This window comes from Harpia harpyja, chromosome 7 (assembly GCF_026419915.1).
Source record: "Harpia harpyja isolate bHarHar1 chromosome 7, bHarHar1 primary haplotype, whole genome shotgun sequence".
NCBI classification, from domain to species: domain Eukaryota; kingdom Metazoa; phylum Chordata; class Aves; order Accipitriformes; family Accipitridae; genus Harpia; species Harpia harpyja.
The window spans coordinates 25107940-25134199 of record NC_068946.1 but is presented as its reverse complement, the minus strand read 5'-3'; the positions used below and the strand labels follow the sequence as shown (position 1 = coordinate 25134199).

General features: G+C 43.6%; 1 protein-coding gene across 12 annotated transcripts in view; it reads left to right on the top strand.

Moving 5' to 3' along the window:
• The first annotated feature begins 17786 nt into the window (after nt 1-17786).
• The window catches only part of ANKRD44 (ankyrin repeat domain 44), a 144483-nt gene continuing 136009 nt past the window's right edge, over nt 17787-26260 (top strand). For 7 of the 12 annotated variants that reach the window (XM_052791788.1, XM_052791780.1, XM_052791785.1 and 4 more), the window contains exon 1: nt 17787-17931. In XM_052791788.1, the coding sequence (XP_052647748.1) occupies nt 17905-17931 (27 nt within the window). In that variant the 5' untranslated portion in view covers nt 17787-17904. The remainder of the gene's footprint in view (nt 17932-26260) is intronic. The other 5 variants (XM_052791789.1, XM_052791784.1, XM_052791783.1 and 2 more) reach the window with 1 other exon arrangement.

The following is a 26260-nucleotide window of genomic DNA, read 5'->3' as shown; positions in this document are numbered from 1 at the left end:
TCAGTTTCTTGAGCCTATAGTAGAGTCATTGTAGGAGTCAGATGAAGCTTGTCAGGGTGTTCCTGTCAAGACAAGGAAACAGGATGCCAGAAGGTTACCGAAAGGCTAGATTTTCTGTGATGCTGTTTTGTGTGGACTTCCAGAGGGAACACTAGAAAGCTTATTCCAAAGCACAGCAGAAGAACTTCAAGCCCGAGTGCCTGCTCAAGACAGAGTTGAGGAGTTTAAGTTAGTAAATAAAGGCTTGCAAATAACCCTGAAATGCATTGGTAATTGTCATTAAAGACATAGGGTAAATCTTAATTTACCTTTTTTCAGAGACCCTGAGATTGCTTAAATAGTGGCATTTTTTTTTCATAAGAACAGAATTTTGTTGCCCAGCATGTAAAGTTTTGAGTTTTTTTGACAGAATTTCAAAGAATTATGCAGCAAAGTGTGGATGTGATGATCCTGAAGTAAAATTCCCTGTAAAAGTCCTTAAAAAATTAACAAAACAAGACTTCCAACATTTTGTTCTTGTCAGTGAAAGAATTCTGCTCTCTGAAAAATGGTTCGTTATGAAGTAGCTTCTACCATGTTAAGAAAGGCTGGAGCTTCATATGGTTGTAATAAACAGAATGGTCGTAACAATGAATGCTAGGAAACCTTAAGAATGCTTATCACTGTGGCATACTCTGTTCGCTAGCTTTACAGACAAACCAAACCAAAGTGTTTTCCTTATCAATTTTACATCCATGTGACTCCCAGAGATTACATGGTACAAGTTTTTTCTGGGTTATTTTTCACAAGTTGGTCTCTGAAGGCTACTTTCGTAAACCTTTTGGTGCAATGGCTGTTGTGAAGTCAATTTTCAGACAGCATTGCATCACACTGATTATTCTCCTACACATTTTTCTCCAAGCTAAGCAACATATTTTCCCTCTATTTAAGCTGCTGTAATGAATACCCTTGTTACTAATAGGCTGGGGTGGGATGGGAAACAGCTTTCAAATTTGTGGTTCTTCACTAAATGTGGGAAGTGTTGATGTGTGAGTAAAGTGAGTGCCTGTTATTTAATGTCCATCTGTGAACCAACTGCAGAATCTCACTATTTGCCAGTTGATTAAAAAGGGAAGAGGTAAATGTGACTCTCCCTGTGATCCCAAGTACCAATCTGTACATCAGTGTGGTGCTGCATGCTGGAGAGCCTTGAGTCTCAGCAGTAGTAGCTGAAAGAGATTTCTGCTGCCCCTGGCCTCTAGTGCTGGCTTTGCTTCTGGCCTACATGGTTTAAACTGCGGCCTTCTCTGTGCTCCCCTCCCAATTGTACCCCTTGAAACCATTGGCTTGTTAAGACCTCCTAGAAGCCTGCTTAAGAGATCCAGTGCACCACTGGGTGAGGAGTGCCTCTTCCTTATCCAGTTATGTGCAGTCACTCCTAACGCAGGTCCCAGACCAAATGTTCTGGAAGTTATGACTAAGTTGTTTTATTTGCAGGCAAAACAGCACCAAATGTTCTATGAATTGTGAGGGAGTAAATTAATGGACTTGATCTGTTTATCCCAAGGCTGTATCTGATGGGTCTCAAGTCAATTACTGTTTCCCTTCTTGATAGTGGTCATAATTAGAGTTTCAGGTTTTCTGAAAGCTTGCTTTCTTGATGAAAAGAGATTGTTTGTTCATTTGCTTGTTTTTAAGATCTTCTCCAGGGTCTACACCCATTCGTTTATTCACTCTGAATCTCCTGTTCCTTTCACAAATAGGATACAGTTTGGTCACCTTAATATCCAAGTGTTCCTTTCCATTGATAGATAAATAAATATCTCTTTGCTTTACTAGCAATCATCTTCTGCTCTGAGCTGGCTAATAAACTGATTCAATGAGCTGTACAACTCACCCCCCCCCTTTCCTCTGACGGCTTGCATTTCTCACTGAAGAATGCCATCTTTCACTGGTCTTAATACTCTGTACCAGTTTTTTATGTTAAAACCATACATCATACAAGCCTTTGAATAGGCTAGCTGTCGTTCATTACTAGCTTTTGATTGAGACCAGATGTGATGGCTGTTAACCACTGTAGGGTGACAAGGGTCTGAGGTGACTTATTTCCAGTCTTTTCTTAGGTAACTTCAGAAATAGTGACCTTCAATCCCTGCCTGTCACACAAAACAGTAGAACAGAACTGTGTTCAAATACAGTGATTTTGCTTTGAAAGCCATACATTTTTGTCTCTGTCGAAGTCTAAGTCTCCAAGGATCTGTGGATCTTGAGCCCAGCTGATAAAAGGAATGGAACGGGCCATTTATTATTTTAGGTAATAAAAGAGGATATTGTATATTAGCTTTTTCACATTCCAAGGCACTAGCAACAGAATGAAGGTTAAAGGCATCTGATATTCTCAATTAAAGAATGGAGCCTTTGTTTTTAGCACAGTATGCAGCTGAGACAGAAGGAACATGCCAGGAAATGAAAACCAGGTGGCTTGGGTTTAAATTTTTTAAGACCAAAGAAATGACCTTCAAAAAAGGCTATTTCCTAACTTAATAAAAATAAGTTAAATGTATACAAAATTAATTGTTCTCTACATTGGTTGGCAGATGTTTCTGTACATATATCTTGCGTTTCCACAGAACAAACACGATGATGAATAGATTTGTCTTAAAAACCCTGCTGAGCTATAACTAGAGATTTCTGTAACGCTAGGTTCTAAGTTAATTTTGACAAGATTGGGAGGTACATAATATCCAGTGAGAGCAGGCAGAGATTTTTGTCTCACTGCAATATGTATTAAACATTCAGCTGCATACAAATATTACTGTTAATATTTCTGTAATAATACTAGCAGTTACATGGTACTAACAATCTTATGTCAGTACCTTAAAAAAAACCCACCACCCTGACATTTTAAAAAAATGTAAGCAAAATCAAGGGCATAATTGTTTCTCACTCCCTCCAGTTTATTATATTTATTGTAAAGGATATAACCATGGTGTCCTGGTTTCAGCTGGGATAGGGGTTTTTTTCTTTCTAGTAGCTGGTATAGTGTTATGTTTTGGATTTAGTGTGAGAATAATGTTGATAACATACTGATGTTTTAGTTGTTGCTAAGTAGTGCTTATCTTAAGTTAAGGATTTTTCAGTTTTCCATGCTCTGCCAGCAAGCAGGTGTACAAGAAGCTGAGAGGGAGCACAGGCAGGACAGCTGACCCGAACTAGCCAAAAGGATATTCCATACCTTAGAACATCATGCTCAGTATAGAAACTGGGGAGAGTTGGCTGGGAGGGGTGGATCACTTCTTGGGCATTGGTCAGTGAGTGGTGAGCAATTGCATTGTACATCACTTGTCTTTTCTTGGGTCTAATGTCTTTCTTTTTTTTGTTTTGTTATATTCCTTTTCATTACAATTATTATTATATTTTATTATTGTTGTTGTTATTGTATTTTGTTTTACTATAGTTATTAAACTGTTCTTATCTCAATCCAGGAGTTTTACTTCTGGTTTTTTCGATTTTCTTCCCCGTCCCACTGGGATGGGGGAGGAGTGAGCGAGCGGCTGCATGGTGCCTAGTTGCTGGCTGGAGTTAAACCATGACACATGGTAACTTAAACTTAGCATAAGGCATCTGTAAAATAAAATGACAAGTTATCATTTAACACAATAACCATTTTTTTTCAGGGACCACTTTCATTTAAAGCTTAGAAAACTAGAGATGACACACTTTGCAAATCGGCTTGGTTTTGTTCTCTTGAAAACGGTGAACATGACTTTGTAGTGACAAGCTGTAGGGTCATTTTGTTACCCATGCAGCAGTACAATTGTAATTACCATTAGAGCTCCACAAGATTCTGTATTGCAGCTGTTGTCTCCTGCAGTGGCAGGCTGTATCACAGGCTTTGCTGTTTGCCCAGGTGATGCTGGAGAAGTGTATTGGACCGCAGGTGTAAAGCTACTTCTCCAGCTGACCGGGGTCTGCAGCACTACTGGCCTTACTGCCGCATGCTTTCCTGTGGCAAGAGATGCATTCACATGTTGTGACTCCAGAAGCATTCTCAGGTGGTCACTGAGAAGCTTCTCTTGCAGCATTCTTCTCCTAGAAACTGGGCTTCCTGCTTAGTATCTGTATTAAGGCTAGAGGTGCTTGTTGATATGGGTGGTTTTGCCTGTGTGAACTAGCACAGTTAAACACATTCTACAGCTTGGTGTTAAGGCAAAGTGTACTTTTTTTCAAGTAGCTGATTCAAAGCCTGGTTTATCTTAATTAGGTAGCATGTTTCCAAGAACAGCTTTTCTTGTCTGTGCTTACATTGTGCTTCAGGATGTTGTATGAAATTTTCTGCCATCTTCACACAGAATATGATAGGCCTAGGACAGCAGCTGACCAAGATTCATACAAGAAACTCAACCTTACTTTTCCTAAGCTTCTTGCTGACTCTAATCTGGTATTCTACTGAAGATGTGAATGGGCTTCTTGACTTGCCAAGTTTAATGAACAAGTCCATCTTTGTCCAAAATGCTTCCCTGCTAGTCATCACAACCCTGTGGTTTTTTGATTTTGTTGTTTTGTGTGTAAGATTTAGTGGAACGTTCCTACAGAGTTTACAGGAACAAAGACATTTAATTACCAAATGCTGTCATATACATATCATTTGTTCACTATTTGTAGGAAGTTACAATTAGTAATTGCACAAGCCTTTGCATGGTTTATATGTTAAGATCTTTCTCTGAATCACTGTCTGAAGATGGGAGAATAACTTTCCAGTATTAATATGCATTCACTTGCCCATGTGCAAGTAAAAAAAAGCATATATGCTCCTGGGTGCAGCTTGCTTTTTCTCTTATGGCCAGTTACAGTTTCTTTCTATGCTTCTTTGTGCTGAGGTAGGTCTTGGGTGTTTCAGTCATTGGAGACAGGCCTGCAGTACAAACTTTTTGGAGTTACTACATTTTTGTACGTTGGTTATTCTCTTGGTGTTAGAAATGCAAGCCTGCTGTTCGTGACAACTTGTCAGCTGCCAGCTCTACATCCTTTGTGCTGATACAATGCCATGTACCACAGTCGTCCACCCTTCAAAAATCTTATTTTTCCTGTAGTGCATATGCAGTGATTTAAAAACAAAACAAAAACCCCACCAAAAAACCACAAAATCCAGCCACCACCACATTTGCATTTTGGCTTATATCTCTAGTTGCTTGGATTGCATCCTCTTTGATTGGGTTATTTTTAATCACTTTCCAAGTAAGTCTTATAAAGCTTTCTCCAATGTCAGAGAAGAGGCCTCCAGTAAGGGTCTTTGCTGGCACTGCTGTGAGGGATGCTTATGTGGTATATAGATACTGGCATTTGGGAGATGTTTTAGGACTTCCTGTGCAGTTCAGCTATCAACTTCCTGACACATCTGTTAAAGGTTTTACCTCTGTTCTTGCTTCCTTTGGGTTTCTTGGGGCCTCCTTGTTACCTGCCTCTGGAGTTTTGCTGCTATGGCTTGTAATTTTTTCCCCCCGAAGGAATTAACATGCATCTGATTGTAATACTTCTGTTACTATTGCTTGCAAATCATGTCTCTGTAAACGCATGCGGTCTTTTTATTTATTCTCCCCTATTTCAGGAATGTGTGCTCTTTCCATTGATAAACAAAAGTTGTAACCCTTGACCCCGCTCAATTCTTCTTTTAACATCCAAACTGATGAGCAATTAATTTTAACTTTTTATTTCAAACATGTTTGATCTGTTCAATTTTTACATTGTTTTACTCATATGTTTTTTTTCTTTAACTGGATCATTTTCTTGTTTTATCACATCCATTTTATATGGCTTAAAGCCAAAAGAAAACTCCAGGTATCCTAATCAAATAGTAGTCCTGGACTCTGCTTAAAGTACCCACTACCACTATGTTTAGTTCAAGTGCTTTCTTGTTTACCCCCGAATGTATTTCCCAAGGATGAAGAGTTAAGGTCTGGGTCCTTGGTCCAGTGTTATGTAGAGTAAGGGTCTTAATAAGCAAACAGCTTTGCTTTTATTGTTTTAATTTAAGGTTAAAATGTGGAACTGTCTAGCACACTTTGTGTGTTGTCTTGTCAAAAGTTTGATTTACATGCTTGAAATTGGGCAAGTGTGGGTGTGAAGAAGGAGCAGTGCATAGTGGTTAAAGCGTAGTGGTGGGTACTGGGACTTGCTGCTCTGCCAGAGGATTTGCTCAGTGACTCTATTGCTGAACTTTTCTGGAAAACAGAAATTGTGACACTTAGTATCAGTTCTTGGAAACCAGTCTGAGGGGGGTCAAAGGGATCTTACACTAAATTAGAGGACAGTTGTTACCTTCTTCCAAGAGGTGCTGTCAGACTAGAAGAGGCACTGGCTAAGGCATTGGTCCCAGAAAGGGAAGAGGAGGAAAGTCTATTTGGCATGCAAATTATTAATTTTATCTGCTGTTCTCTTGCACTTTATCTGTGTGTGCCTTGTGAAGTTCTCTGTTTCATTTTAACTACCGGGTATCCCTGAAAGCTGACACTTTTAACACCAGTTTCTATGCGGGGAGAAAGGCATTTATACTGGGGAAACAATGGGCTTAGTGCTAGTTTTAGGGCCTGCAGGAATGAGTGCCAGGGTCTGATGTCTGAGGAGACTGGGAGATGTAGGTCTGCAAGCCACGACTGAGCCAGTGAATCCACTCTAAATCTTGCAAGAGACATTGACGCCACCCAGCTCCCTGGGCTCGAGCACCTGGGCTGCGTGCAGCGAGGGAGTGCTCTGCCAGTGATGCTTGCAATCCTCTTCCTTCTTCCAGTGATGCTGAAGTGGATCGACCTGTTTTATTCTCCCTCATATTCAAGCAGTCTAAGACATACTGCAATTTAGTAGCTGTTGAAAATTTAAACATTTACTTGCATCTGGGGTAAATTATTGCAAGGCATGTTTAGAGTGTGGATTCTCCCCAGCAGTCTGCCCACAGAAAGACATCTGAGAGCCCAGCTGGTGCTATTTACTATGGCAGAACAATGCTTTCCATCCTTCAGGAGGCAGGTTCCCTTTCCTTTCCAGGGCTTGGCTGTGTCTCATTGCTGTGATAAGAATGCTTCTTAGTGTTTCTTTTTTCATATCAGCTAAACTGACTTGCTGGAGTGAACTCGGGCCATCTGGCCTAATGCTGGAAAGGAAGAGTACAGCCTGCTGTCAACTATCTTAAGCCGCTAGCAAATCAGCAGTGTGACATGGAGGACTTAGTAAAGAGTCTCACGCTGAACTGCAGACCATCATGATTAAAACCAGCCTGCCCTACTTGGCATACTGGTTCAAGATGTTGCTGTTTAGTGGGGAGTGTTCTGGTAATATAGGCTTAGCTTTTCCTGCCTCTCTGACTGTGTCCTCCTCCCTGCTTCCATGTAAGTGGGTTTGAATCCATAACATACTGTTCGGAAAATTAGTTTCCTGCATAGTCAACACAGTCACAGAATTGCTGATATCCTGTACTGAAACATATTGTTTCCTGCGCTAAAGGAACTGCAAAACCTGCCAGGAAGTGGTGCGTGATGGGGGTGTGATTTGTAACGTGTTATTTATTTTAAGTCCTAGTTAATTCTGCTGTGGCTGGATGGCAGAGTTAAGATGTTAATGCATTATTAAATCATTAGTACTAGTATACAAGCATAAACTTGTTTTTAATGTGAAGTAAACAATCAGAAAAGGTACATCCTGATATGTTCACACAGTTTTGTTTTGAGAGATAACGGAACGAGCTCTCACCTTGCCATTCCCCAAAGATGTAGGTTTGACATTTCTGAACTCCAACAGTCATTTCCCATATCTGAACACTGGCTGCTTCATGGCACTGTTTTTCTACCAGCAAGGTGTTTTTTTCATTCTCACTATGCTCTGGGATTTAGGGAATTAGAGGGGAGTAAGGCAGCTGTACCATAAGCTTAGAAGCTCATTTCTGACCCGCTTTATTCTTGTAGCTGTATCTGATTATGTCTGGAGATGTTGATAGTGACATTATCTGGAGCACAGCCATTGACCCAGTCTTCTGATCTTGCAAGAGGATCAGGGAAGACGTCTGCACTCATGCAGAATCTTACAAATGTCCTTGAGACATCATGCAAGTGCAGGGCCCATCTGTATGGGCGGAATCTGTAGATTTTTATCTGGGGACCAGCCACGTGTGCTGAGCATTATTTATTCCATCCATTGCTGAGTCAAAATACTGTGCAAAACGCATGTTTAAGAATATACAATGCCAGAAGAACTTTAACTATTGTATTCTGCATATGTAAAGAGTACTTCATGTTATTTTTTTATAAACATGTAGCAGAGATTCATGTTGTATGAGCTCTGAAAGGCTTCTACAGTGAAAGACAAATCCATTTAAAAGGATTTTAATAGACTGCAACAGTTACTCAGTGTTGGAATCATGACTTTCCTGTCAGATACCTTGTTCCAACTCACATAAATAGAGGGCGGGCTCCTCATTTCTTAGAGGGAAAGTAGTGTTTAGTCAGAAACGCCTCTTATTTTAGTCCATTCGATCTTTTTTGTTTGTTTATTGAAGACTCTCAGCAGTGCTTACCCACAGAGGCTGGATTTTGGTAAAGAACATGCAGGATGAACTGATGTTGATGTTTGTAAGTCAGAGCAAGGTCCTATGCTATGCAACAATCCAGTACAAATAACGCCAACCACAAGATCTTCCTGTTTGTGGCACTTTCTGCACAGGCTTCACCAGTGTCAGTACATGATGTGGACTTTCCTAGGATGCATTGTGCAGGCAGTACCTCCATCAGGCAGGACATTATAATTTCACCAACAGCATTGCAGTTAAGGATGGATTCCTGCCTCTCGACCCTGTTTCTCTCCAGTGGCTATAGGGCTTTAAGAGACACTCCTGATCTAAAGAAATTATTTTTTTTTTCCCTCCCAGGAGCACAATAAGCCCCTATCAAAACAATCAGTTGTTAATTCTGATGAATGTATGTAATTATTAAAAACAGAACAATCTCTTGGAGAAATGGAACTTCCATCAAAATCTTACAAAATTCTTCTTCCATTACCTTGTTTGGAAATGAAAAGGGGCTGGGATAGAGAATGCTTTGTTTTCTTTTTCTTTGGAAACATCCTTATTTGGCATCTGTAAAGCATTTACATTCCCTAGTTCTGGATCAAAGTCCTTTCATGGCTCATGTTACTTATTTCCTTCTTTAACTGAAGCACAGAAAGAAAAATGGATTTTTCCTCCCTCAGGCTTACATTATAAACCATTGTAAAAAGTCAAATCCCAGTTTTTAGCAAGAAAGTAGCGAGAATGAGGAATAAAACATCTAAAAATGTATAATCTGAAGAACCACCACCACCCACTTCAGAATGAATGCTGTCAGTATATGCAAGTCTCTATAGCAGTTACGAAGTATGTAAGGTAAAATTTAGTAAAGCTAAACAAAGATAACTGTGCTGCTGGATTGCCTTCATTCCTCATGTTCCAAAGGTTTGTGCTCTTCAGAGGAGGAGCTTTGTCCTCTTCAGCCTGTGTAGCACCTAGTACAGTTGGTCAAGTATTGGGATACAAACTGCAGTTGGACCAGGCACTAAAAACATTAGAAGCAAAACACTGGGTTTTTTTTATTGCATGAGTGGCAGGATGAAATTTGGGGTTGGTGGAATTATTTTCTGATAGAAGAAGAAGAAACTCCTGTGAATCAGCTATGATACATGATCTTGTTTTAAATTTGCAGGAGAGTGTGGATAGTTTTGTTTCTGAATGCAGAACAAACTCGGACTTCCAAGTCTGCCTCTCCCATTGATTTGGTGCCCCAAAGAGCTTGGTGTTTCTGCTTATTTTCAGAGCTGTTCTGGCAATTCCTCTGGCATCTTGCCTTTTGTAAACACGTCGAACTGAGCCCCATCACCCCCTTCAGTTTGCAAACAAGCTTCTAGGCTGTGACCTGTGACCGTGAATATTGGCTCTCTGCTGTTTCCAAGTATTGCTGTAGCAAAAGGGTATATAATGGCTGTTTCTGATTTATCTTCTAGGAAGAATTTGGACATCTATCAGTTTTAGCATGGCCTGTGATGATCCAACTAGCTTGAGGTAAGCCGGTACAATAATATATGTACCCTTTGTTCTCCTGAAAACAAATCGTAAATTCTCATCTATATTTTAGTGTATTCAGATATTTTAATTGGTTTATTTCACATACCTTCATTCTGCAAAGTTCTAGTCTAGTGTTCCCTTTTTGTAAGGGAATATATAGTACTGCATAGCATGTTTTGTATTTAACCATAAAGCAACATGGACTACAATCTGTTAGGCTGATTTGTTTCCATTAGATTCCATCCAGCAGATGTGAGCTTAATCCAGACTTACAGCATTCCTCCAAAAATGTTACTGACACCCAATGTCACATCGTTCTCCCCACAGAGCTCTTGGCCCCATAACTCCTCTGATGAAAGGGAAAAACACCTCCCTTTCGATTATGAGCTAACCCCTAACATCAGAGAGAAAACTGCTACAGTGCTGCTCCCTCCTTGGTGGCAACTGCATGTTAGTTGCTGTGTGCTTCCACCCTGGTTCTAATTAAATGTAACTTCAGGGATGGGATTTCTTTCTTTGTGTGACTTGAAAAATGAAATCTCAAGGCTTTTGGGCACTGTGGAAAAATATAGTTGAGTTTGGAGAAGGAATTTACTAGCAGAACAGTCCCAAATCTTACCTGGGTCCTAGAGCTGGTGTTGGACTTGTTAGTTCCTGGCAGAGGCTCAGGCATAGGCCCTTTCTTCCTCTCTGCGTACTGAGAATGGATTGATGAGGATTCCTACCTAATTTAGCTTGTGTCATGCTCCTCACTTCCAAGACTGTGACGTTGGACAACAGACCTGGTAGTTTCTTTCCAAAATTACTCTGTTTCAGCTGATAGATTTCAACATAGCTGGCATGCATCCATTGGTGTCCCATCGGCTGTACATAGTACCAGACAGAAGTGAAGATTATGCAGGTACTGAGAAGCAAAAAGACCAAGGACATGAAATCTTCTTATGTTAGAATAAAGATTATGTCCTGATGCAACTGAGATTAAAATTTGGTATTTTATATTAGCGTGACAGTTCAATGGATTTAATCTTGAGGATGAAAGTAAAAAAGAGCTTCAAAGCTAGGGATTACAAATAACTAATTGCTGTAGGTTATTTAGGTGAAGTGAGTGTATAAAGAGAGGTTGGTGTAGTGTCCATTTGAACTATCAATGATATCTTTTTAATGACTATGACTTATTAGATAAATACAACTTGTACAATTACCTGATATTACACTAAGAGGGGTATACAGGATGTTTCAATATAACAGGAATCCTACCCCCTGGAGACCATTTGCTGAATTCTTTAAAGGTCAGGCATACTTCAAAATGTAAGTCAGTGGAAAATGAGGAGTTAGATTAAAAAAGAATACTTCAAAGATGGTGAATCACTTCAGACTATGAGTACTGGAAGATACTGCTTTTAATGTCCGAAGACTGTTGTCCTGAGTTGGGGGGTGGGTAGGACTGGACAACTTTAAACTCATATATACTTAGGCTATGCACAAGGAAGCCCTAAACATACTTTTCTTACATCTTCTATTTTGTCTCCATGTTTCCTTTAGAAGATTAATGACACGGGAGATTTAAGATACTATATATACCCATAAATGGAATAGGGCTGAGAACAGAAAATTTAAATATTTAACTTTCTTCTTGCTAGCTTGGTTTTGCTCATTCTTTTTTTTTTTCCCCCCTCATTTCTTTTTTTTCTTTTTAAACTCCAGTACCTTAGCATCAGTTGGTATAGAGTGTCTGTTTTGGTACAGAGTCCAGACTCCACAGCCAGGCTAGCAGCTCCGTAGTGTGGTAAAGTGTCCAATTTGTTGGGGGGTTTGTTTGTCTGTTGGAAAACTTAAAGCAGAATCAGAGAACTTGGTATTTTCCAGGAAAGAAGGACAGGAGATAAAAGTAAAAACCCCAAATAAACAGCAATAACCCAGATTTCTCTGGCCCTCTTTATGCGTTACAAGGCAGCAAAATGCATAGGCATTTTCTTCCCTCTTGTCCTGTCCTCACTGCATCACGTGAAACCTTGTCCAGAGCCCGTGGAAATCAGCATGTCTTTTTACTGACTTATCTGGTTTCTAGATTGAGCACTGGGCTATGTGACAAATTGCTGAAAATTTTGTTGCAGTCCGTCTCTTGTCAGGGTTGGTAAAGATAGAGATGTATTTGCGCAGGCCATTAACACATTGCTTTAAGAAATGAAGTGAGCTGAATGCTTACCACTGTCAGTGAAATCTTCCTCTTTTGCAGAGATGCATTTCTAGACTGGTGTAACCAGAAAGGAGTTGACCCAGCTTGGCCTGTCTAGTTGTCATCTGCCTTAATTCCTCCCATTTTCAATACCTGGTACTAGTTACATGGACATCTGCAAGAGAGGTGCTAGCTAAGACCAACTGTAAGAACACCTTAACATATGGGGGAGTGTTTATGCCTTGTTGGTTGACACAGCAGAAGGCTGCAATAGTTATGATTTCAGCTTCAAATTCACAGTTTCCAATTGTATTATACGTCTAAGCCTCTCTGTGCATTAACTACATGGCTGCAGAAGTATAATCAAATAGTATTTGAAATGAGAGGAGGCCTGTGTCTGGATAAGAGGATGTGCTGCTAAGGTCTCCTCCCCTGTCTGCCCTTTTCAGTGGATTGATTAATTTAGTTTCATTTGCTCCCCCCCCGGTAAATATTAAACAAGTAGATCTAGGAGGAAAAATAACTTAATGAGATAAAAAGAATCTCCCTTGGGAAAAAAAATAAAATAAATTCCACCTTGTGAAAATAAATTATACCGAAACAGAAGGGAGAAGACTTCAAGAGGGCAGTGATAGGCAGCTTGAAGCATCTTCTGAGGTGACTGCCCCCCTCCCACCCCCCAATCACCCTGTGTGTCCTGTAGCAGTACAGAAGGGGGGAAATGGTGACAGCAATAATTAGTTACTGTCTCTGGTGTTTCGCTTGCCCAGTCTCCTGCTGTGGCCTGTGTTTGCCCTTCTATTTCAAATTCACACAGCTCTGTATGTTTTTCTTGTTTCCACCACTGCAGTCTCATAATGATGCTTATACATCACTCTAATCTGACTCCCACCGAGTCTGTAAGGGGGAAGAAAGCACAGCAGGATGCTTATGTGCTGCAGTTAGGGGATAGGCAACAGGTAGAGACGAGAGGCATGCTAGGTATCTGAAGTCATCAGAAATGATTAGAGATAACAAATGTATATTCTGCCATCAGTCTTGTCTTTCTTCTATGCTCAACAGTGGCAAATAAACACTGCTAAGGAATATGCTGACTGTATTTACTTTAGCTTTCTTCACGAGGCAGGAGCCAAACACGTGTCTAGGAACAATTGCACCCTCCATCTGTGAGTGATCATCCTGCTTAAATACAGCAGCAGACCTGACTTTGGAGAGCAAAACAGAGCTGAGCCCTTCCCCTGCCTCTGCTGCTCAGCTGTGCAGGCAGAGCAGGAGCAGGGAGGGGGGTGGTGGTGCAGACTTTTGGCTGCCTTAAAGTGACCACATCCTGTTAGGCTGTGGAAACGTCAGACTAATGCAGAGATCTGTCTGTCTGAGACGTAGGAGCGCTTGTGGGGATCCAGCAGATAATTTGCAGACACGTTTGTATTGCTGCGGGAGGAACAGTGGTGCAGGGAGAGCTCCTGACCTTGCTTCTGCACTTAGTCTGTTCACCCGCTTCCCACCCATGTCCCGGTTCCCTGTAGCATTTAAGTACAGTGCAAATGGATTTATTTCAACGAGGTTGCTTTCTTCTCCTCTGGTGCAGCTCCCAGATACTGTTTTCCTGATGCTGCATGGGAAGACTAACACTGTGTCTGTGATGGCAGAGTAATGCTCAGAGCAGCAGCCGGTGGCCTTTACCTGAGATCCTTACCCAGCCGTGTCGGAGTGTTACACCTTGCAAGGTGGGAGAATTTCCTTGTACAAGCAGGAAGCCAGGCACCACGAGACTGGGTTGCTCACCCAGGACCATGCAGGAACACTGTGGCATGAGAGAGAATTGGTAGTGAGCCTCTCAAGTCCTAAATCCGTGCCCAAACCAAGACTTGCAATATTATACCACGTGAAAGTGCTATGTGAGATCTTAACAAAGGGCAGATCGTTTATGATGATGCTTAAGTTCTATTGAAGTCACGTGCTTAAATCTGAGCGTGCCTGGGAGTTTTGCTGAGCCCAAGTGGGTATAAGAATGCTAAGTGCCTTCTTGACACAAAATCTGTATGAGGAAGTGGCTCGTGCATGTACAACTGCTAGCAGCAAATGGTGTTGATCCAGTTTCAGATGGAACTGCAGGAACTTTGGTTTTGCAGGGGACAAAAAAAAAAAGAGGAGGGGGAAAAAAAAAAAAGGCAAAGGCCTGTTATAGCGGGCCCGTATCCTACAGAGCCCTATTGTGCTGTGGCCAGAAGATCGAGAAATACCAGTATGGGCAACTGTAAAATATTTTGGGCAGTTCTGTTCTTCCTTGCTGTTGGCCAGAAATTGCTTAAGCGCTGAAGTTCAGGGCTTCATATTCCTCTCCTGCTTTTTAAAGTATGTAATGGGGGTGTGTGTGTGTGTGTGTGTGTTTTGTAGAAGAGTTCAACTGGGTGCACAGAATCTTCTTAGGATTGGGCACAGGTCAGTAAGGAACAAATGCACCAGCCATCCGTAGAGGGTTTCTTTCCACTTCCCTGTCAGAGGCCCAGTGTAGCCCTAGGGCTTTTTCCTTTCCAAACACAGCTTTAATCCAAGATGACAATATCTGGCGAGCTGAAGTGTATTCTCATTAAGGCTGTTGCACACCTGTTTTGATGATACTTGTTAATGTCTCGGAATGGAAAGTCAACATAATGCTACAGGTTTGAGAGTTGCAGGTATGACCATTACTTGAAAAATTCGTTCTGGATACTTATGTCTTTGTGCCTCTTCTTCCCCAAAAAGACAGCTGAGCATACTGCATCATTTCACATGAGAATGTGCTATGAAATTACTGTTATGTACCAGCCAGGGCTAAGATGTTGTTGAGTAAAAGCTTAGAAAAGAGAGTTGATTCTGCATGTTAGGTTAGAAGCCTGTAACGTAGCTGTTTGTGCTATTTTGTGAACAGGAGAGGAGGACGTTGTCCTTTCAGAGAAATCTTGGACTCCTTTACTGTGATGGCAATGATTGTAGCATTGTGACTAATCTTGCCAGTTCGTGCAAATGACACTTTAAATGGATAGTGTAAATATAATTGTACGGACCTCTCTGAACTGAGTGCTGCCCTGTTAATACAGGATGCAAACACTTTCTTTTGTCCTGCATGCCCCAGGGGGACCTTTCCAAGGAGCAGCACTGTAGATGGTTGGTCTTCCCAGACACCATCCTGTGGGGCCTGGGAAAGAGGAGCTGACTGTGCTTTTTGGGAACAAAAGACTTCAGAAAAATGTTTTAACACTAGCTTGCATCTAGCCCAATTATTTACTCCCAAGGAACTGGGCTCCTACTGCACCAGCAGATTTCCATGCAGATGGCATACCATCAGCTTAGCTCCCTGACAGGAGACTGTCAGGGGTCCCAAAGAAGGTACAAGGGTTTGTACCAGATTCTTAGATCGGCAAGTGAGGGTAGCACAGAGCAAATCTGAAAAATAATTTTCCTTATGTATCCATCAAGTTTAACTGCAGGGAAAATGCTATGGTGAATGCTAAGTCCTTGGAAATAGGTCTTTACAATGGAAAATAATGAAACAGACCTTTCCTTAATAATGCTGAAAGTTCCCTCCATTCTCCCTTCTCATTTTTGTGCTTGCTCTCAGCTGGAAGCTAACTTCTGCTTACTTCTGACCTCTGTGTGGTGAGCGTGTGTTTCAACAGAGCCTAGGAGCGGACTGTCAAAGCAGAATTTCTGCATTGAATCCGTGGGACACAGAAAGGCTCTGGTCCATGGTGCACGGCAGCGCAGGGCTGCCAACTGCCCTTCTTAGCGTGTGGTTTGACACAGAGCAAATCTGCTGATGCAAGCGTAATGCTTCTAGGTGTTCTGGCGTGATGAAGACCATAAGGGGTGAAGCTATTAGAAAGAAAAGCTGCCTGAATTCATACATTCTTAACAGGTACTGGATTCTCTCTTGCTGCTTTTTAATTTTTTTTCTTTAAAAGACTGATTTATATTAACACTGTTTTTCCCTTAAGACCCCTTTAAAATAGATGGAGTCAAAATGTGTTGTAACTTGTATGTTATTTTTAATCCCCATTTATAATGATGCCTCAGAAGCCTGAAACCAACATCTGTTTCCTTCTTGGATTGGTTTTCTTCCATAGAAGACACTTCCCCCCCCTTTTTTTTTTTAACTGCTTAAAGTCATTCCATTCTATAATCAAGGGTTGAGAAGTCATAAATCGCAGTCATATTGGATGTGTCGTGGGGTACGGGAGCTTGTTACCGCAGAATCTAACTTGTGGGAAAATACCTGGCCTCTTTGTGCAACACAGTGGAGGGGAAGAGGGAATCTTCAATCCTTTGCTCTTCAGTTACGTGTCCTTGGAAAAATGTAATTACCCTCATTACCTTAGTGTGTTTGTAACTCCTGTTGCTGTGTGTTGTGCCAATGATTTTAATCAAATCACATGCTTCAGGGATTCAGCTTGTCAACTGTGAGGGGTAAGAAAGAATTTATCCCTTCATGCCTTTTTTCTTCTTTTTTTTTTTTTTTTTTTTTTACACCCCCCCCCCGGTGTGCTTGGCTGTGCAGCCTTGCTCTGGTGCTCAAGTCACACTGACAGCCAGATCTGAGGGCGGAACTGAGGTTTTCCCCCAGGTCAGCTCAAGGGGAACATTGGATGATGCTCATTTTCCTTTCCAGCACGAAGGCAGGGACTGTGCGGCTTGTTTGCTTGCTTGCTTGTTTAAAAAGAAGTACAGTTTATCTGATGTGCTAGTCCTTGAAAAGTGAAATAATATATGGATCTGAAAAGACTTGGACTTGTCATCAGTTACCAGATTCTTGCAAGGCAGCTGTTAAAACTGTGTAATCCAGAAAGAGCCAAAAAAGCCCCAGAAAGACTCGACAGTTGTGCCTGTTTGATGGGATTTGACAAACAGTTTCTCTGCATGTGCACGCATACAGGGCAAAAAAGGGTGAAGGTAAAGGCCTCAGCTTCCTCTTGTATGCGCGTTCGGAATAGCACGTTCCCTGCTCTCCCTCAGCGTGGTGCGAACCACGGTGGGCCTGAAGACCTCGGTCCTCGTGGGAGCGAAGCCAAGGGCGTGCGTGCCACAAGCCCGGAGCCCCGCCAGGCAGCCCACCCTGAAGCGGGGACGGGGGTACCACGGCCTCCCGCTGAGGTAGCCGATCTGACGGGGCTACCACCGTCTCCCTGAGGGGACTGCGGGGGGCTCGCGGGTTTCGGCTCCCTCCGTCTCCAGACCGGCAGCGGCCAGCCCCTCCGCGTCCCGCCCACGGCGTGCGGCAGGTGCCTCCGGGGACCCCCGACTACGGCCCGGGCCAGGCCGCCGCTCACGGCCGCCCCCCCGGGGCGTGGGGCAGGCCCGGTCCGGCGGCGCCGCCCCTCGCGCTGCCCGGCGGGGCGGGGGCGCCGAGAGCCCCCGGGGCGGCCCCGAGCTCCGCTCCGCTCCGGCACCGGCCGCCGGCGCGAACAAAGGCGGCGGCAGGCGGCGGTGGCGGCGCAGCCCGTGCGAGGCAGCCCGCCCGCCCCTGCTTCCTGGGCCGGGCCGGGCTGGGCGAGGCGAGGCGGCCTCCGCGCCCCCGCCCCGCCCCGCCGGCGCGGAGCGGAGCCGCCGCCGCCGCCGCAGCAGCGCCGGTCGCGGGGCGCGCTCGCCGCCCGTCGCAGGAGCTGCATGTGCGCGGGAGGAGCGGCGGAGGATGGCAGTGCTCAAGCTCGCCGACCAGGTGGGTGCCGCGGGGCGGCGGGCTCTTCCTCAGCCTTGCCGCGGCAGCGCGCCCCGGCCCGGCCCGGTTCCGCCTTGTGCGGGGCGGCCGAGCCGCCGGGGGAGGTCTTTCTCCTCAGCCGGGGGCTCGGCGGGGCCCGGAGCGGAGGCGGCCGCGGCTCGCCGGCAGCGACGCGGTCCCCCCTTCCCGGGGGGGCGCCGCCGCTCGCCGTGTGGTACCGGCTGCCCCCCGCCCGCCGAGCCGCCGCAGATGCGCTTCTCTTCCCCTCCCGGCGGACATTGTCTCGGCCGGGGCCGGGCAGGGCGCAGCTCGGCGGGCGTCGCGGCGGCGGCGACAGCCGGGTTCTCGCCTCAGGCGCTCGGCCGTCCCCCGCCGCGCAGCCGAGCGTGCCGCCGTCGCCCCGCGGTCTTCGGTGAAATCCTGACATCTCCCGTCGGCGGGGTGGGATGGAAGTGGCTGTTGGCTCGTTTCGAAAGGCCTCTCGCCTCTGCTTATCCTTCCTTGGGATTTCTCCCTCGTTTCATTGCCGTGCCATACGTATCGATTATTTTTCCTGTCGCCTTTTTACTTAGAAAATGCCTGTTTGCTTCGGCTGTCACACTTGTTCGCAGGCTACTAGGAAAAAAACATAGCATTAAACCCTTAGGTTGTGTTAAATTTAGCAATGGGCAGACAGCTGTAATCAGTATTAAAGTATTTCTTATCACTGGTAATTAAAAGCATTTAAAAATATTTAGTAAATTGATATTATGGCTCCCGCATCCTGATTTATTCACATACTCTACCAACTGTTACACGCTTTGCGTGCTTTAATCTGCTATTTTTAATTTAATGTGGTCTGCCTGTGATCTGCAGCGTGGGTGTCCTGCGAGCCTCAGACCTTCCTGTTGGGTTCAGAAGGACTGTCTGCAGCTGGTCCCTCTCCAAATACCCCTTACTTGGAGATCGCAAGCCTCGATCACAGTCTATTTATGCTTTTCTAAGAAAATCTTCCACATGCACAAAGCCACTACATAGGATGTTGAAAAGAGTTTTGAAAGGAAAAAAGGATAAAGCCGCTTCTAAAGTAAAAGCGGCACTGTATGACCAAGCACAGTCTATAATGTGTTTTCGTGTGTAACAGAAGGCAGTGTTTATGGGCTGTCTCTTGACCTGTCCCTTGAACAGCCTCATCTTTAGATGTGGTGGTTATGACTGGCAAAGAAAATGTTTCACACCATGAGGCTTCACTACCCTGTGGTGCACAGGCTGAGTCTCATAAATGAGGAGAAGCAGGTAGGATCTGTGTATTAAAAATCCAAACAGCAAGCATTAATATTAAAAATATATACATTATAGAGGACTAAAATTGTACCATTTCAGTGCTTTTTACATGTTTAATGAAGCCCTTGAATTTACTGCCTTTGGAGTTTTTAAACCTTTGCTGGAATCTTGCAGCAAGGATTTTGCTTCAGCAGCAGTAGAAGTCAAAACAGATTTAAGTCAAGCGGATCACATCTTGATGAAGTCTGTATTGCTATAAAAAATGATAGGCTGTTTTCTTAGCGTTCTCCCTTCTCTTCTAAGAACCCTCAAAGCAGAGGGACGAGGCTCCTTAGACCTGCCATTATGCCCGTGCAGCACATCTGCTTTGTGAATGCTTAAAATATTGGTGGATGTTGCTGGTAGTTTCTGGTCAGGCTGTGGCCTGGGACATGATATGACAGGTTGATAGTTTTTCTTTGTGTGTGTGTCTCCTGTCATTTATGAAGGAATATGTTGGTCTACCGGTACTTATCCTATTGGATCTCTCCTGATTTTCTTCAGTTTCTTCACCGGATCTTTTTCTTTCACTTCTGAGAGACAAGAGGAGGGAGAGGATATGTTCAAAGCTGGCTGTGGTGCTTCCTCTTAAACCGAGTGCAGAAGTTTACGTGTGCCTGTTTCTGCATATTTGGAGCCATTGCTGGTGTACCCTTTCCAACACGCAGCCCGAGCAGTTGTAAAGAAGTCACTGGGGCTGTGCAGCCTGCAGCAGCAGCCCTGTGTGCATCAGGCCAAGCTGTACTTTTCACCTACGTCAGATTTGAAGACCTCTGTCCGCAGACTGGCTCATCTCTAACTGAAAGAGACACAGTAGCAACAGCCCCACATGTTTATAGACAGACCCAGGCAAACCAGAGGTGAAGCTGGGACGAAGAATGACATGCCTGGGAAGATCTGCATTTCTGTAACAACTCCTGCCCATGCTCAGACTTTCTGAGGCTGCAGGAGCAGGATCCTGCCTTTCTTCCTGCTCTTGAGGATCAAGGCAATTATGGCAGCGATAACTTGCAGTGATTCAGGAAACCATTTCCTTTTGCATAAACACCAGAGGCCACAGCAGTCCGTGTGCTTGCAGTCTCCTGCAATGAGAATTACAGTATGTAGGACACTGTGTACCACGTGTACCTGCAGTGGTCAGGACCTGGGCTGCTGTGAGCGTGGGCTGGTTTTCGTGCACTGAGTGTGAAGTCTTCAGGTCTTAGTTGTGATGCTCAGGGCAGGTTGACTCTGAAACCGAGCGCTCTCTCCTCTGCTCGTCATTGTGATTTCTGTAGCACATGCTTTCCTCTGGATCCGTGACTTTCTTGATTAGTGAGGAGAGTTTCATGTAGGAGAAGACTAGAGAACCCCCATGCTGGGAGTTTAAACACGTGTTTCTCTAAGTAACCTCTTTCCTCCTTGCCTCCATTCTTGGCTTTTCTTACCAACCGCATCTAACAGTGCATTGAGTGTTCAGACAGAGGAGAAATTAATCACACCTTTTTTCATACAGGCTTTGAAGACAGACAGACTTTCATTGTTGCTTCTTTTCTGATACAGCTGAAAGGTGCTAAGGTATTGCTATGCTTCATCCTTCAAAGAGATTATCAGTATTTTTGGCTGCATTTACTCCTTAGGCAGGAGAACTTAAAGAGTTTAACGTTAGTATAGGTTACCTGAATTTGCTTCCAGTGATGGCTAGCTCATCAGTCAGGTCATGAGAAACCCTTAAATCATTTAACCACAGGAAGTGTATTCTGCCATCACTTGTTTCTCTATTAATTTCTTTCAGGCCTTGCTTTCTTCAGTAATCCCCCACTAGCCATTTTTGAGTGACTAAATGTTAAGCTGAAAACAACCCAAGATAATTCATAAAACTTAATTAAATGCCTAGGATTGTAATCTTTGTCTGTAGTGGTGTGTCTGTGCAGTTGCCACCGTTCTGATGTTCTAAATATTTCAAGCAAGCAAATATTTTGTTGTTATATACAAATATTGCAAAACTTACTCTAAATCTTAAAACTTATCCATTCCTTTTTTTACCACCTCTGCAGTCAGTCTTGATTACAGTAAACATGCAAATTGCTTTAAGGACTGAAAAAAAATTTTTTTCAATTCTAAGAGTTATTACTGTGTTGTTCCCTATCCAGTTTATTGGTTGTACCTTTTCTATTTTGGTAAGTGTTACTATTTTATGTTATGTGAGGGTGCAGTTGTATGTGATAAAAGCCTTTGCATTTAAGCTAGAGTTCAGAAGGAGCATAAGGTAAGTGCTTCAACAAGTGGGTGGCCAGAGGCTTTCACGTGTGACAGAGCTCGAGCCTGGCTCTGCACATATGACAGGGTATGAAAACCCTTGCTGTGCCCCCTGGGTGCTGGTTGAGGAAACCTGCTTGCTGCAGCTCTTCATTCTTTCCTGTATTTTGAGTTGCCATTCCCTCCTCCTCATGAGTCTCCTTTTGCCTTTGCCAAAGCTCTCTAAGGGTGAAAGTATTGATTGGTTTTTTACTTTTGTGGCTGCTTTTTGAGTAGTAGTCGTTGCCTGGACCTGCCTCTCTCCTGTCCTCTGAGTAACCAGCAGATGCAGGGTGCTTCCTGCTGCTGCTCTCCCTGCCTGCTGCCTGCAGTTCTTTGCACAGCTGATTCTTCATAATTGCACCGAGTAACTTGGTTTCATGAGAACTGTTTGTTTGCCACTTGCAAACTTTTAAAGAGAAAGCCTGTTAGTCGAAGTCCTGCTGAGTGTGCTTTTAACCTTCAGGGTTTCCATTGATGGTTCTGGGCAGTGAACACAGACAATTGCTCCTGTCAGCGCTCTGTTGAGAGGGTAAAATACCTTAAAATATTTCTCTATGTAACCTTCTGTGGGTTAGCTTTTGGAAAATTATTTTGGAAGAATCTAAGTTTCTGTAGTGTCTCTGTCTCATTTCCAGGCTTGCCTTGCCAGCTGAGGCCCTCCTTGTAGGACTGCCAGCAGTGCCCACAGGCCTGCAGGTTGTCTCTGTAGCTAATGCTGTCCTATTCTTCCTTTTTAAAGCCAATGAAGTCACTCCGTGCATGGCTGTGTTTGATATGGGATACCAGCTCTCTGCCTGCGGAGACCGGGTTGCCTTCACAAATGCACCCATCATGCTGCATCGGAGGCAGTGACGGTCCGAGCGGCTCATGCGTGGGGATGTCCTGCTTGTTGATGTCTGTCAGAGGCTGATGCAAGCTCTCCCCTGACTAGTTGTTGATTATAGTTATGCATGTTTATGGGGGACATGTGTCATTATGTGTTTGAAAGACACTGAGAATGTTTTCTATAAACAAAAATAAAATGGGAAGTTACCTAGAGGTGAAGCCTGCGTAGCTACTTTTAAGAGATGTAGTGGTTAGCGTTTTCAGGCTTGCAGTGCCAAACTCAGTGGGAAGCTTGCTGTAAATCAGAGACAAACACAGGCTCTATCTAGCCTTGAGCCAGTGCACCTGGGGGGTCAAAATTTACCATGACTTTAGCGTCACCAGCTCAGGCCCTGTATGTACAAAACAACAAAATTATTTTTAGGCTACCCTTACAAGCATGCATATGCATGTATAAGGGTAATGAAGCCCAGATAAATGGTTAGTGTGTGCACTTAGGCTGTTATTAACTGCAAAACCTCATCCTGTCTCCTGGTATTTTGCCTGTTGCCCTTGATTGCTGAGAGTAATGCAGTGTGACTGGAACTGAAAGGACCATTTCTCTCCCTCCCTTTTTCTCTCCCTCCCTTTCCCAAATGTTTTCCTGTGTTTGACAGTTCTCTGCTGACCATCAGGATCCTTTTTATTATGGTCACAGAGAAACAGCATTAAACAGATGTTTAAATAATTTTAAACAGATGTCAAAGATCATAAAAATCGGCGGGGCAAAGGCTGGACTTGCGTCTGAATACACTTAAAACCAAAATGAACACAACAGTAACAAATAATGTCCTAACAAACCCAATTAAATTTCCAAATGATTGTGTGTCTTTAACTTATTTCAGAATCGTTCAATTCACAAGACTGTCTTTCTGTGTGTCCTTTCTCTCTGACAAGTAAAAGCATCTGAGAAGATGCCTCTGAATCTGCTGTATAAAATAGGAGTAATGAACCTGTGTCCCATGGCCACAGCCAGCCTGTGGGTTAATTTTGCATGGCATGAGGTCCCACAATTCCTCCCCTCCTCATATTATTGCTAGATAATACTAAGGGGTATATTAATTTACAGGCTGCCAAGTGTTTTTGAAAGGCTTCACAGCAAGGAAGACATAATCCGTTTTAGTACAAAATACTCAGGTAGCCACAAAACAAAGGTAACTGTGGGGAAGGAAGAAGGAGGAATTTACCCACAGGAGTGTTTCTCTCTTATTTCTTGTGAAATGAAAATGTGGTTGGACCAAAATAACTCTACCAAGGCAGCCACTGGCTTTCTAGACCTGTGATGTTCCTAGGCATGCCATACTTACTGCAAGATGTGGCTCCGTGCATTTTAAAATAAAATAAAAACTTTGGAAAAAATGCAGCGTACCAGCATTCCTGCCCTTGTTCAGACCTGTAGGAATGAGGGTCGCTGCCATCTGGTATAGATGGCACCTGAGTTCTGATGCATAGAATCATAGAATCATTTAGATTGGAAAAGACCTTGAAGATCATCGAGTTCAGCTGTAAACTTAGCATTGTGGAGTCCACCACTAAACCATGTCCCTACATGTCTTTTAAATGCGTCTAGGGATGGTCCTGTTCAGAGGAGGTGGGGGGCGGGTGGGGGGCTTTGAGTTGCCAAAGAGAGCAAGATACAGGCTTGAAAAGGAAGCTGCTTGCTTTTTTTGGTCATGGTTTCTGCAGTAAGTGTCACTTTCTGATAATTTTGTAGCTTGTTTAAAGGTAAACAAGAAGTACTTTAATCAGGAGAATTTCTGGAGTGGTGTGGTGTGCTCAAGTCTATCCTAGGTACTTCTTTAGCAGAGAAATCTTCCAGAAGTTTGCTGTTTGGTAATACTGTAAGGGTTTTGTGGTGGTTGCACTTAGGTGCCTGGGCTGTTTTGAGGGGGTGTGTGCCTGTCATGTTAGGATGTTAGTTTTCTCGAATTGCAGATGGCATCCAGCAAAACTTACCCTCCTGTGTGTGCTTGAGGTGTGGTATTTTATCCCTGCGTGACAAGTGCCTCATGACCTCTTCCTGCTTATCTCTTAAATGAAGATGTGGTTGTCATGACTACGTTTAGTAGAGAAATAAATGTTCCTCCTAGCTTGGGCGCTTGTGTAACAGCTTGGTTCGGGCAAGGTGGTGTTTTTATCTGGAACCTTGCTCGAGGGTGGGCAGATGATTTCCGTGACCCCGGAATAAAAGTGCCCAAGCTGGAGCTAGCTGATCGCTGAACGCAGCAGCTGCTGGTGCTGCGGCTCTCCTGGGCACGGTTTCGAGCCGGTGCTGCTCTTATCAACAGCACCGCGGCAGTGCTATTGGGCATGCACTGGTCTCGGGGTCATATCCCCGAAAGCCAGAAAAGAAAACTTTTAAGGGTTGTTTCTAGAGGTCTGGGTGTAGCTGATCTTGCTTGTTCGTTGCTGGAGAGGCAGACTGGGATGTGGTGCTGATGGGAAGGGTTTCCCTGTGCTGGCCCGGTGGTCTGCGGTGTGTTCACCCGGAGGAGCTGGGCCAAGCACCTTCTCCTCTTCTTAAAGCTGTACCCCCGATCAGCAGATCTCTGACTCTTTGCATGAGAAATGAGCAGCTTACTCTTTAGGAGCTATTGTTTCAGGCTGTCTGCAGGCTTGGGCGATATTTGTACAAAATAAGTAATGCTTCAGCATACTATGTTTTTAGGCTTCTTTTTAATCTCTGTTGTATAAATTTTTTTTTTTTTCTTTCAGTGGTACTAATACAGGTTCTAGTGTCATCAGATGCCTACAGGAGCCAGATATTGTAGGTATAAGCCTATTAGGCAAATGTTTCAAAGTATGATCTGATAACATTGACCATTTCTTCTGCTTTTTATTCCTGCTTTTCTTCTTGAATGCCCTGCTTCACCTATTGCTGCCTGTGTATGTTGCAGAACATACAGGTGAGCTAAACTTGCTGGCAGAATACCTCTGTATTTTAACCATTTAGTTTGAATGCTTATTAGCTGAAAAACATTGCATTCTCAGTTGTTTCCATTTTAAATTAACAGGTTTTTGCCAGAAGTACATATCTGACATTTGTCACTTTTTTTGTTAGCTGGAGAGCTTGGGCTGGAAAGTTCCCACAGCTGCTGTCTGTGGCTTCAGCTTTGTTTTAATTGCTGCACTAGAAACATGTAGCAGCATGCTGCTGGAGCCCTTCAGCCTGCTGATGGGTGGGAATCAAAGCATTACAAAATTACATTTAAAGAGGGAAAATTATTTTGCAGTTTTATCCGAGGGTTTGAGGTCATTATTGAACTTTGCAAGGAGTTGGTCAACAAATTACAGCATTTAGTTGTGGCTAGGTAATTGTGACATTCTGAAAAAGTACGTGCTTTCTGATGACAGACATTTGCATGCGTTTTGCTTTTGGGGGAAGAAAAAGTCTTTCCTAGCTGCAGACGTACAAGCAAAAATGGAGGCCATTTAATACGTTTCTGCCATGCAGTGCTGAACCTCCTAGCCTAATGTAGACTTGTCTGCTTGATGTTTGTACTTCGTGTTGTGACCTGGTTTTATGTGCAGACGTGCATTTTTGTGCTGGAATTATTTGTAATGGCTTGCTTTCTTATTTTAAAGAGTACTTGGGGAGAATGCCCTCGCAAAGCCCCCACTTCCTCCTTGCAGCTGCGTGCTACTGCATCTCTATGAGGAAGTAAGCAAAACCATAATGCTTGACTTCTGCACATGGTCTTAACAGATGTACCTGACAGCATCTGTTTACTGAGCTAAGGCTTTAGCTTTTTTGCATAAAGGAGTTTGTTTCTCATAAAAACCCCTTGTACTATTGAATTATGCATGTGTAGGATTGCTCCAAGGGCCACATGTTGATATCCTTAATGACACAGAAAGTCTGCAAATAATTGCTAGTGATGAA